General features: G+C 38.4%; 1 protein-coding gene across 1 annotated transcript; it reads left to right on the top strand.

Moving 5' to 3' along the window:
• Positions 7,424-13,341, top strand: CD160 (CD160 molecule). Its single transcript, XM_021090824.1, is given in 5 exon segments — positions 7,424-8,388; positions 9,142-9,327; positions 9,329-9,375; positions 13,012-13,093; positions 13,095-13,341. Coding segments are annotated over 5 exon segments (714 nt in total). The 5' UTR covers positions 7,424-8,236.

Here is a 13,700-nt window from a genome sequence, read left to right as displayed (position 1 = left end):
ACAGTTATTAAACATAATATTTCAACATTTTATACACTCTTAAGGTGATGAATTGGCTTTTAAAAAAAAATCTATCTCTGGATGAAAACTACTTTTTGTTGAAATGAAAAAGGGTTAAGGAGTTCTCTGGTGGCCTAGTGATTAAGGACTCAGTGTTGTCACAGTTGTGGCTTGGGATCAATCCCTAGCTCAGGAATTTCTACATGCCACAGGGGTGGCCAAAAAAAGGAATTTATTTATTGATTTTTGTCTTTTTAGGGCTCAACCTGCAGCATATGGAAGATCCAAGGCTAAGGGTCAAATCAGAGCTGCAGCTGCCAGCCTACAACCACAGCAATACCAGATCCGAGTTGCGTCTGCAACCTACATCACAGCTTGCAGCGACTCCGGATCCTTTAACCCACTGAGCAAAGCCAGGGATCAAACCTGCATCCTTCTGGACACTAGTTATATTCTTAACCCACTGAGCCACAATGGGAACTCCCAAGGAATTTGTTTTTTAAAAAAGAAAGAAAAAGGGTTGAGCATCAATTATTTCTATTTTTCTTTCTTAGTAAGTATTTGTGCTGAGAGATAATGTTCACATAAATAAGTAGATAGGAATGAAAGGAAATAATTTTTAATAGCAACATCACTCTATTCTTTAAATTTCTATGTCAAACAGCAAAAAATCACATGGTAATCTACCATAAAAACACATTTAATGACCACCCTAAATTTTTTTTTTTTTGTCTTTTTGTCTTTTTAGGGCTGCACCCATGGCATATGAAGGTTCCCAAGCTAGAGGTCTACCTGGAGCTATAGCCACCAGCTTACACCACAGCCACAGCAACACCAGATCCAAGCCATGTCTGTGACCTATACCACAGCTCACAGTAACGCCAGATCCTTAACCCACTGCGAAAGGCCAGGGATTGAACCCACAACCTCATGGTTCCTAGTCGGATTTGTTTCCACTGCGCCATGATGGGAGCTCCGACCACCCTAATTTTATAGCTGATATACTGCTTAGGTACAGTCTAAGCTCCTACAACAAAGAAATGGGAAAACAAAAACACAGCGGCTTAAACAAGATAGAATTTTATGCCATGTAATAGTCCTGAGTAGTAATAGTCCTGAGTAGTCTACGGTAGGTAGGATACTTTGCTCCAATACATTTTCCAGGAACACAGTTCCTCCTGTGTTGTTGCTTTCCCATTCCTTACAATATTGCCTTTGGCTCAATGACTGAGGCCAGTTCATCAACACCCTACCTACATTCCAGACAGTAGAAAATAGAAAAGAAAAAAAAAAGGATGAACATTCAGTCGTTTTGCTACACAACAAACCACCCAAAGTTTGGTGGTTTAAATTTTTTTTTCTTTTTTTTTTCTTTTTGAGTTGCACCTGGGAAATATGGAAGTTCCCAGGCTAAGGGTCTAATCAGAGCTACAGCTGCCAGCCTACACCACAGCCACAGCAACAGGGGATCCAAACTGCACCTGTGACCTACACTACACCGCAGCTCATGGCAACACCAGATCCCCGAGGGTAGGGATCAAACCTCGAATCCTCATGTATACTAGTCGGATTCGTTTCCGCTGCGCCACAATGCAAACTCCAATGGTAGTTTAAAATTTTGAGAGTCATTTATTAGCTTACAATTCTGTGGTTGGGCTGCGCTAAACTGGCAGTTGTTCTACTGGTCCCTTGGGCTCACTCCTTTGTCTGTAGTCAGCTGGAGGTTGTCTGGGTACTGATGGTTGAAGACGGCCTCCGCCAAAGGTCTGATGCTCGGCTGGGGTGACGAGAGAGACCTGTGTCACATCTCTAGCATCTAGCAGGCTAGTCTGGCTTTGTCAGAGTGGCTGGGTTCTAAAAGCAGCAAAATAGGGCAAAAATCCAACATATAAGGATTTTACGAGACTCTGCTTGAACCACATTTGCTAAGTTTGTCTCATCAGCTAAAGCAAGTAATATGGCTAAGCCTAGATTCCACAGGCAGAGAAGTCACGCCTCAAGAGGCGAGTATTTAGAGATGGAGAAATGTGAGGTATTTTTTTTTCCTTTTTTCTTTTTCCCAATCTACTACAAAGAGCAAGACCTGTAAGTAGCACATACTACTTCCTTTTACTGGCTATTGACAAGAACTTTAGCCACAGAGTTAAACCTCATCTATGAAAAAAGGTTAGGAAACGTAGTCTCCAGCTAGGTAGACATGTTCTGTTAAAACTCAGTGGAGGTGGGTGGGAGGGCTTGTTAAAAATGGAAGCCTCAGGGAGATGGGCACTGGGGGGAAATAGCAGACTATCCCATAGCTAACAATTCCATTAACCATCTCAATTTGTTAAAAGCAAAGAATTAGAAGCCACTTGATCTATGAACGGATTTTCTTTTACCTTCAACTAGGCACCCTATTTCAAATTATCCCTCTAGTTCCCTAGAAATTTTTATACCCCTGAAAGCCAGAATAATGAGAGGTCTGCCTTTCTTTTATGAAGTTAGAAAACGTCAGCTGGGAAAGTGGAGGTGGGAAAGGACAATCAGCAGGTGGCTCAGTCACAGGTGCTTTCTCAAGCAGGTCAATTTTAGGAAGAAATACAACTGACAACTGAGGATTTAGACATTAATTCATTTAATTTATTGTGCCCACATACCTTTTAGAAAGTTTTAATACCTCCTAGGTTATACACATTTCAGTTTTAAGGCAACTGCCTTAGAACACTTTAATTCTGACTGGCTTCTTGTTTCTTATTTTCTATCATCCAGCATTTTTATTAATTCCACAAACACCTTTTTATTTTGACCTCACATAGCCGTTTGACTAAGTTTTCTCCTAAAATTGTCACTGTAAAAATATAAATACAGTACATAAAACACATAATGGGAGTTCCTTTCATTGGTCTCTAAATTCTCCAACCTATTTCCAAAGTAAACACCTAATATTTTTGATATATTTCCATATTTCCTTCCAGGTGTGCATGTGTTTGTGTGTGTGTTGACAGACAGATACATACATATGTACATGTATAAATTGTATTCAATTTTTTAAATTATAAAAGTATTACAGGCTTGTCTTAGCAAGTCAAAAAACTTAAAATGGTATAAAGAAAAATTGATAAGCTTTCCCACTTCCCTCACAAGACACCTCTCTGAGGTAAAAAATAGAAACAATTTGCTATTATCTTTGCATTATTTTCTGTGGTCTATAAATATATACAGAAAAATTCTCAATGCAGTAAAACAAAGTAACAGTGCAGTAATTAACAAAATCAGGAAATTAAAAAAAAAAAGAATCTACCACCTCAAAACTATTAAAAAACTCTACTGGTTAAAAGAGAAGATAAAAAAGGAAATTATGGAATATCTAGGAAATGGTAAATGAAAAGCACTACATAAAAAAAAAATGCCTATGGGATCCAGTTAAAGCAATATTGTAATGAAAATTCAGTACTTTTTATATTAACTAATGAAAAAGAATGAAAATAAAGAAATTAAGTTGCAAGTTGGAAAATGAAAAATAAATATAAGGAAAGTAGAAGGAAAGAATAAAATTAAATGTGAAAATCAACAAGAAAATAGAAGATGACAGAATAAGTCAAAAGCTGTTTATTCAGGAAAAAGAAGCAATAAATCAGATAATTAGTTAATGTAATCAAAAAAAAAAAGGGGAGACAAAGCACAAATATACAAAGTTAAAAACAGAAAGACCTATGAATTCAGAGGAAAGTTAAAGAACCATAACAATCCCTTTTCTCAATTCTATGAATATAAATTATGGATAAAGAAGAAATCTTTTCTAAAACAATTTTAACACATAAAAACTGGTTCCAGTAAAGAGAAAATACTAAATAGAATAATCACCTAACAGAAAATAGAGAAAAATTATCAGGGTCTAACTTCCCCTCTAAACATTTACCCAGATAATATCACTGGAGAATTCTACTAAAGCTTTAAAAAACAGATGATTTCAATGCTATTGAAATTATTCCTAAATTTAGAAAAGTTTCCAAATTCTTTTTGTGAAGGGAGAATAACATTTATTCCAAAACCCAATGAAAGTAACACCAAAATTTTTAAAAATCAATCTTGAAGACTGAAGTAGAAGTCTTAAATAAAATATTGTGAAACAGAATCTAGCAGTATATTAAAAGACTAATATACCAAGATCAAATGTTATTTTTGTTTTGTTTTTAGGATTGCAAGGATGCATCAATTTTGGGAAATCTATTACACAGACTGCCATAATATGTGAACAAAGAAAAATCACATTGTCATTTCCACTGATGTTTAAAAGGCAACTAATAAAGCATTCAACATTTACTCTTGATATATTAAAAATCCAATAAAATAGAAATATATATCCCTTAACATAATAAAATATATCTAATCCCCAAAGCTACCACAAAGCTTAATAAGGAAACAACTGAAGCATCCTTCATTAAACTCAGAAAAAAAGAAAGTACTCTTATCACCACTATTATTCTATATTTCCTGGAGACATTAGCCAATACAATTAAACAGGAGAAAGAAATAAAGATAGATATAAAAATTAAAAAGGGGGGATTTCCTGTCGTGGTACAACAGAAATGAATATGACTAGAAACCATGAGGTTGCGGATTCGATCCCTGGCCTCGCTCAGTGGGTTAAGGATCCGGCATTGCCCTGAGCTGTGGTGTAGGCCGCAGACACAGCTTGGATCTGGCGTTGCTGTGGCTCTGGCATAGGCCAGCGGCGACAGCTCCAATTAGACCCCTAGCCTGGGAACCTCCATATGCCACGGGTGTGGCCCTAAAAGGACAAAAGACAAAAAAAAAAATTAAAAAGGAAGTAATCACCATTATTTACAAATAATATAACTGAATGACTAGAAAAATCTAAGAGAATCAACTGAAAAATTATTAAAAATAATTACAGAATTGAGAGAATGTAACTGAATATGAAATTAATATATAATAAACAGTCTTTCAGGTTATGAAAAGTAATGAAGAGGAGTTCCCGTCGTGGCGCAGTGGTTAACGAATCCGACTAGGAACCATGAGGTTGCGGGTTCGGTCCCTGCCCTTGCTCAGTGGGTTAACGATCTGGCGTTGCAGTGAGCTGTGGTGTAGGTTGCAGACGTGGCTCGGATCCTGCGTTGCTGTGGCTCTGGCGTAGGCCGGTGGCTACAGCTCCGATTCAACCCCTAGCCTGGGAACCTCCATATGCCGCGGAAGCGGCCCAAGAAATAGCAACAACAACAACAACAAAAGACAAAAAGGCAAAAAAAAAAAAAAAGTAATGAAGAGTTAAAAGATATAATGAATGGTATAAAGTTAAAATGACATAAAGATATAAACAAAAACATAAATGATACAATGGGAAAAAGATATTTTCAATAGTGACAAAAAGTATAAAATACTCAGAAATAAACTTAAGAAACAGATAAGGCCTTTATGAAAAAACTTATAAATGTTGGCTGAGCGACACACATATCAAAACACAGAAGTTCTCTTAACCTGGCACAGCAGGTTAAGGATCCAGCATTGTCACTGCAGTGGCCTGAGTCACTGCTATGATGTAAGTTCAATTCCCAGCCCAGGAACTTACATATGCTGTAGGCACAGCGAAAAAAAACCAAAAACAAAAACATAAGACTTTTAAAATGTTAAAAAATATCATATTCTTGTATCAAGAAAATCAATGTCACAAAAATTTCAATTCTAAGTTAAAATATAAATTGAACATAACCCAATTTTTAAAAATACTAATAGGTCTTCTTGTTGGTTGATGGTGGGAAGTGTGAGACTAGACAAGCAGATTATAAAAATCAGATAGAACATTAATAGAAAAAAATTCTGAAAAAAGAGCGGGACTCAATATTAAAATATTCTAGGCGTTTTCCTGTGGCACAGCAGGTTAAAGATCCAGTGTTGTCACTGCAGCAGCTTGGGCCACTGCTGTGGCAAGGGTTTGATCCCTAGTCTGGGAACTTCCACACACTGTGGGTGTGGCCAGAAAAAATCTAAATCTATATGATTAGACATTTTAAAATAACAAATCTATAAATTATAATTTTCTAAGAAAATATAAAAATCTAAAATTTTTCAGGCACATATATAAACAAAATGATTGTAGAGAAATAGGCTGTATACATACAAATGTATATGACAAAGCATTTCAAATGAACAGGGGAAAGAAGTTTTACTCAACTAAAGGTACTAGAATGATCAGTAGGTAACGAGAAAAATTGTTATGCACCTCACACCGTTCACCAAAATAAATTCCATAAAAACCAAAAAAAAAAAATTCAATGTAAAAATTAAAACGTAAAAATACTGGAAGAAACCATGGAAGAATTTTTTCAATCTTGGGGTGGAGACAGCTTATATATACATAGCATGTCAAAAACCTGAAAGTCATCAAAGTGAAAAAAACAGATTGATAAGTTTAATTATATGAAAACAAAAAAAAAAAAACAAAAAAAAAAAAAACAAAAAAAAGGAGTTCCCGTCGTGGCGCAGTGGTTAACGAATCCGACTAGGAACCATGAGGTTGCGGGTTCGGTCCCTGCCCTTGCTCAGTGGGTTAACGATCCGGCATTGCCGTGAGCTGTGGTGTAGGTTGCAGACGCGGCTCGGATCCCATGTTGCTGTGGCTCTGGCATAGGCCGGTGGCTACAGCTCCGATTTGACCCCTAGCCTGGGAACCTCCATATGCCGCGGGAGCGGCCCAAGAAATAGCGAAAAGACAAAAAAAAAAAAAAAAAAAAAAGGTTTCTGCAAAGGAGTTCCCATTGTGGCTCAGTGGGTTTAGAACCTGACTAGTATCTATGAGGATTCAAGTTCAATCCCTGGCCTTACTCAGTGGGTTAAAGGATTCAGCATTGCTGTGAGCTGCAGTGTAGGTCACAGATGCAACCTGGATCTTGTGGCTGTGGCTGGCACAGGCCCACAGCTGCAGCTCCAATTCAACCCCTAGCCTGGGAACTTCCATATGCTGCAGGTATGACCCTAAAAAGGAGAGAAAAAAAAAATTCTGCAAAACAAAAACTACCACAGGAAAAGATGAATGGCAAACTAGAAAAATATTTCTATATCCTATCACAAAGGACTAATTTTTTGAATATATTAAAGGCACCTACAACTCAATCTAAAAATAGCACCAAGGACAACAACCCAATAGAAAATGAGCAATTTTATGGAAAGGGAAAAACCAATGTCTCTTAAACATGTAAAAATGTACTTAACCTTGGTCATGATAAGAGAACCATACATTAAAACTACATTAAGGCCATTTTTCACCTCTCGAATTAGTATCACGTTGTTGGCATGGGTTCGAGGAAGCATGTCATATGCCTACGGTAGAAAAGTATGCTGGTCCAAATTCTGTGGAGGACAACTGGCAGCATTTCTCAAAAGAGCAAATGTATATACCCTTTGACCAGCAATGCCATTTCTAGAGATCCATTATTTGCAAAATGATGTATGTACAAAGCAGGGTTAGGAAAAGACTGGAAATAATCAAAATGCTAAGGAAATCTATGTCAGTAAATTCATGTAATTACAAACACTGTGTGACAATTTTTTTTGTCTTTTTGCCTTTTCTACGGCCCATATTTATAGAACTAATTCTTTTTAATATATAATACTCTATTGTGTAAATGAATCAAAATTTATTCAACCATGTCCCTTTTGATGAAAATTCAGGTGTTTTCTTGATTTTGGTTTTTGTTTGGTTTGTTTTTTAACATGAGAATAATTTTTCTTAGCTAAAATTAGAAGATATAAACATAAAAGATAAAAAAAATGGAAAAAATTACAACTTCAGCCTAAGGGAAACTTAACGTAAACGATAAAGGAAACATAGATAACTCAAAAGATAAATGTATTTAACTACACACGAATGTAAATTTTCCTTATTGAAAAAACATAAAAGAGACAAACAACAAATTGGAAGAAAATATTTGTTAAAAAAAAATAGCAATAGGTTAAATATCTCTAATATAGAGAAAGTTCCTAGAAGTTACTTTTTTAAACATGCAAAGAAAGTGAACAGGCAGTTCACAGAAGAGGAAATACCAGTGACTGATCAATAAATTATGAAGTCATCCTCCCCCTCATGAGTTATAGTTTTGTAAAGCAAAATGACAGATCTTATTTTACATCCATCAGACTGGCAAAAATGTAAAAGACAGATAATACCCAGTATGGGCAACTCCATGAAGAAAATGTACATTAAGCATTCTTGCTAAACATCTGAATCACAACATACAGGATGCTGATGGCACCTGGCAAAGACTGCTTTGCCCTGGCTACTCTGCTGGCAATTGTGGACATCCAGCTTGCTGGTGAGGACAGCCCATTCCAAGATCCCCAGCACAGAGACAGCCATCAGGGAGAATCCTGGACTCATGAGGGATGGATCCCATGATTTTTTTCTGTGGGGGAAGAAAAGGACTCATTCCTCTTGACACTAATGAAAGGGTGAAAATATAGTTTCTTTTTTGTTACAACTAATACTATTAACCTCCTCCATCAGACATTCTGCCCCTGCTTGTTGCAAAACAGCCTGGTAATCTGGCCCTCAGGCTCTCACACACAATAAATGTATGAAGTCCAGGTTTGATACACAGATACTACGCTATTTGTCAACTTAAGCAACCCACTTAACCACTCTGTACCTTAGTTTATCTGTAAAATGGGAATAATAATACTTGTCTCTGGGGCTATACCAAGGATTAGATGTATACAATTAATGAAGAACTGGGATTGCAGGTCTCCCTCAGATATGGGTATAGCCCATATAGGCTACTCTTCAAAGAGGGTGGTATTTAATGTCAATGAGGCAGCTCCCATCTCTGCCTCAACATTTATATGTGAGTGAATTTAGTTTACCATGTAAACTGGCCTCCCATGGCTAACACTTCCCTTCCTATTCCAGGATGAATGCACATTCTCAGCTCAACTTTCCAGGAGGGAAAGTAACTGTGTGGCTTAAGAAAGTAGAGGCTGATGGGAGTTGTCTTGTGGTCTAGTGGTTTAACAGATTCAGTGTTTTCACTGCTGCAGCCCAAGTTCAATCCCTGGTCTGAGAGCCCACATCAAACTGCTACATGCTGTAGGAAGAAAAAAAAAAAAAAAAGAGGAAGAAGAAAGAAGAGGCTGAGGCCAGTACAGCAGTTTTTGTTTGTTTTCGTGCATGGACAAGTCTTGCGACTGTTCCCATGAGACCAGCTTGGAGTAACTGACATTTAAATAGGATCCTGGAAGAGATGGTATCAATGAATCATCATCTCAGTTGGTGTTCACCATAAATCAAGACACACCATTAGACAGTGGGACCTACCAGTGTTGTGCCAGAAGCCAGAGCTGGATATCCACCTTCGGGGCCATTTTTTTCTGTTTTAGTCACAAGTGGGTTCTTGATATCCCTAATGCCACCAGATGGGACAGTAAGCAGGGTCAACAGCTGGAGACAAATAGTCATTTCAGGTCCTGAATAGGCAGTCTTCTTGGAAAAGAGTCCTTCCCATTACTCAAATCCTTTTCCATCACTCCCACTGGCAAGTGCTGCCTTTCCTCAAAGCATGGATACAACAATATTCATTTTGTCTTCAATTTAAATAAATCTTTCTGAGGCAACCATCCCATTTTTATTGACACTGAGATTGAATCACAAGCAGGTAAAGCTACTTATCCAAAGCCACTCACTGTCTAGTGCCAATAAAAGCAGATAGAGGTCTGGAATTTTGGACTCCTGATTCCCAATTCATTCTCTCAGAGAGGTGGCTATATTTCTTAATACAGGCACTGAGCCTTCAGGCTGGAACAGGGAGATGGATTTGAGATAAAATAGATGGCTGTCTTAAAGAGTATTTAGTTATAAGAAACAGACACCCACTCAAACGGCCAGAGATTAAAGGGGGAAAAATTAAGCAAAAGTATAGCTAATCCTCATGAGTTCTGGAATCAGCAACCATAAAGCCAACAGAACCCCAAAGAGTTACTGTCTCAATCTCTCTGGGGGAGCAAGGCCTCTCATTTCTGCATATTTTCTTCATTTTGTGTTTGCCCTCCTGCTCTGTTACTACTTTGGCACAGCCTAAATATGGACACTCCAGCCTCAGCTTTATGTCTATGACTTCCTCATATGCCCAGCAGAGTGACTGTGTTGCCATGTTACCCACCAATGGCACAGCTCTTCAAAACTGAAAATTATGTTCTATCTAGAATTCTATACTCAAACTATCAATCAAGAATCTTTTTTTTTTTTTTTTTTTTGGCCACCTCCTGACATATGGAATTCCTGGGGCAGGGATCAGATTCCAGCTGCAAAGTGCAACCTACACTGAAGCTTCGGCAACACCAGATCCTTTAACCTACTGTGTCAGGCCAGAAATCTAACCTGCATCCTGGCACTGCAGCGATACCGCTGATCCCACTACACCACAGCAAGAACTCCCAATCAAGCATAAGGGAAGAACAAAGATAGTGTCAGACACACAATGATTCAAAAAAAAAAAAAAAAATTGCCTTCCATGTGACCTTTCTTAAGAAGCTACCAGGGAGTTCCCTGGTGGCCTAGCAGTTTAGGATTCAGCATTTTCACTGCTCTGGCTTGAGGGAAGAGGGATAAGGAAATTCTAGAATAAAAAAGGGCCTCAAAGGGCAATTTGTCCTGAAGAAAACAAAACAAAGAGAACAAAAGAAAGAGGGCTCATCTCTCTGAAGGCCTATGACAGATCTGATGAAAGACTAAAGATATGGCTATGAAAGATTCTGTCTGTTTAAAAAAAATTAAAGTGATCACTATCTCTTGGGAAAACACTAAATTTTACAAAAGGAAATATATAATTATACACACAACTTGGTTCTGTAATAAGTAGCACTTGCAGAATCCAAATTACATAAAAATTAACTAAAATTTATGATATGATTTTTGAAAGAGGGAGAGAAGGGTAGAGGTTTAAGAGAACCACATCCTCATCTTCTATAACAGAAAGTCATTAGACAATGTCAAGTTAACCAAGCGGTAATATTAACATTTATGTGGGAATATGGTGAAACATCTCAGAGTTGACAGTGGTTGTCTCTAAGGATAAAAGGACACTGTTATTACTTTTTTTTTTTTTTTTTTTTTTTTGGCAACACCCACAGCATCTGGAAGTTCCTGGGCCTACTATTTCTTTATGAACTTTCAAATAGTATCATTTTGACTTTAAGAAAAACATAAATTACACCCACCTCACCCCACATAAAAACCTGGCCCAAAGCCTTTTAACAAATGTATTTATTATCTCCTATGGTTAGGAGTCAATCCAAATTTTCTACTTCAGTCTAGGTTGATTTTTGTTTCTTTTCTTTTCATCTGCACCTACAGCATGTGTAAGTTCCTGGGCCATGGCGCAAACCTGCACCACAGCAGTGACAACTTAACTGCTAGGCCACCAGGGAGCTCCAGATTTCTATTTTCTTCCCTGCTTCCTTGTGTCTTCCCATCTGACCCAACTAGCTTAGCATTAGGCACTTCCATTCTCTCCCTTAGCTCATCTCTACTGGCCTCCGTGACTCTGTTCTCCCCTGGTTTTTCTACCATTCTGGGTGTCCTTTTCTCTCCTTCTCTGCCTCTGTTTGCATCTCCCATCTCTCAAACATTAAAATTCATTCCCCAAGACTCACTCCCCACTCCTTCAATCTTTTCTATTATCTCTCCCAATTTCTCACCCACCCTTATGATTTAAGCCTGTACCTCTTTGCAGTTGGCCCACACATCAACTCCAGCTCTAACCTCTTTGCTCAGTTTCAACTAAACATTTCCACAGACAACTGGACTCTGCTCCTGAATGTCCTACCACCCCCTCACTCAAAAATCAGGCCTAGCCTCCTGAGACCCTATTCCTGTCCATGATTCTTGGTCGAAACCTTGGCTTCTCCGTTTTTCTTCCCCTAGCCAGTTACTAAGTACTACTAAGTTCTTAACAATGTTCATTCCTTTCTTTCCAAAGGGGTTTGTCTTCATTATCTCGCACTTAAAATATCACAGTAGTCTCCTAAGCTCCTTGAAATCTGCCCATGTCTTATTCACCTTTTTAGCTCCCACACCTACCTCAGGTCCTATTGCCTAATAAGTTGTCCGCCAACTCTAAATACTGTCTCTGCCTCTAATCTGTACTGCCACCAGACATTTTTCTAAAATGCTCATTTGTACATGTCACACACCATTCAGTGTTTTAATGGCTTTTTACTATCTATGTAACAAAATCTGAATTAGTTTAGCCTGGCACTGGAGGTTCTCTATAGTTTCATTCTACTACTTATGTAAATATTCTCTTCCTGTTAATCTCACTAATGAAAACTCCTCTTTCATTCATCACAACACACTCACTGTGCATCCCAGGCACAGTGCTAAGCCTAGGAGAATAGAATGGGAGTCCAACCATCTTTGCGCCTCATAATCCAGCATTCATGTTCTCCTAATACACTCTAATCTACTTGTGATGGTTCTCCCTAAAACGGAAAACCTTTCTCATCCTCTCAGTGTGTTTAAGTATAAGAGCCAGCAAATATGGATGCTCACCAAATGTGGGAATAAAGGTTCCTTTGGGAAGGTGAAACTAATAAGGCTAGACAGAAAATTTATAAGTTTGCTAAGCTAGTAAATAGTGGATGAAAATTCAGATCTATTACAAAATCCAAGATTTTAACTTAGGCGAAACAGCTTGACCCACTCCAGAAGATGGTTTTTAAATGACATGTGGGGACACCCAAGTCCAAGGTAACTAAGCTATTTTAGCTGTCTCCCCAGCAAGACTTTAGAGTTCGTTCAAGCAGGCCTATTTGCATCCCCACTGTGACACACAGATTCTATATTTACTGCTGCTTAGTACGTCATCACCACCACCCACAAATGTTAAAAAATACTTATGTGGGCAATGGATTACACTGAGAGGCATCCTTGGAGATCATAAAAAGATGTCCTCAGAGGATGCAAAAGAGCGATTAATGACTTCCAAAACCCTTCCCTCATCCATCAATTCTCTCCTGGACCAGAGACAGAGAACTACACAGTAACAGGATTAAAACAAACGCCCTGAGTTTGGCACAGTAAAGATGCTCTCAGTTCAGGCTTCCTACAAGGCCTGGATGATGCTGGTCACCAGCCTGATGGCCCTTCAAGGTATGTTCAGAAGAATCTTAAGCACCCCCCAAAATGAGGGTGCTATATATACCTTGACATCTTGGTTATTCTCCAGAGAGTGGAAAGGAAGCCTAGAGTGGGGCAGGGAAATGCTCCTCAGGCCCCGGCTGCCCACAGGAAAACATCACACCAGTATGAAGGCAAAACTGGTCCAAAGGGACTCAAGACTTCACACTAACTAGGGGAAGATACATGAATCAGACTTCCCATTGGTAGGAGGTCAAACCTACTGGGAAAGAAAGCCTGTGGGAGAGGCAAGCAAAGACAAATGCCTCTACTTACTGGATGAACAGAGGGGTACAAGTTGAGGCAACAAATGTTTGGCTATACTGTGAAGATGAGCAAGGCAAGAAACAGACTTGGTCTGGAGGTGGGTTTTAAACACTGCATCTCTTCTGGAAAGGCTGATGGCTGGATTGAGTATATTAAACAGTTGCAGCTGAGTCCTCTGAGCACCATTTATGAGTATGATCAGAGTTTTCCCTATCAGATAAAAATACTGGAACTTGCAATGACCTGCCATCAGGTTTGAATAATCAGT

The sequence above is a fragment of the Sus scrofa genome, chromosome 4, assembly GCF_000003025.6.
Source record: "Sus scrofa isolate TJ Tabasco breed Duroc chromosome 4, Sscrofa11.1, whole genome shotgun sequence".
Lineage (NCBI taxonomy): Eukaryota > Metazoa > Chordata > Mammalia > Artiodactyla > Suidae > Sus > Sus scrofa.
This window is presented reverse-complemented; position numbering and strand designations above follow the sequence as displayed.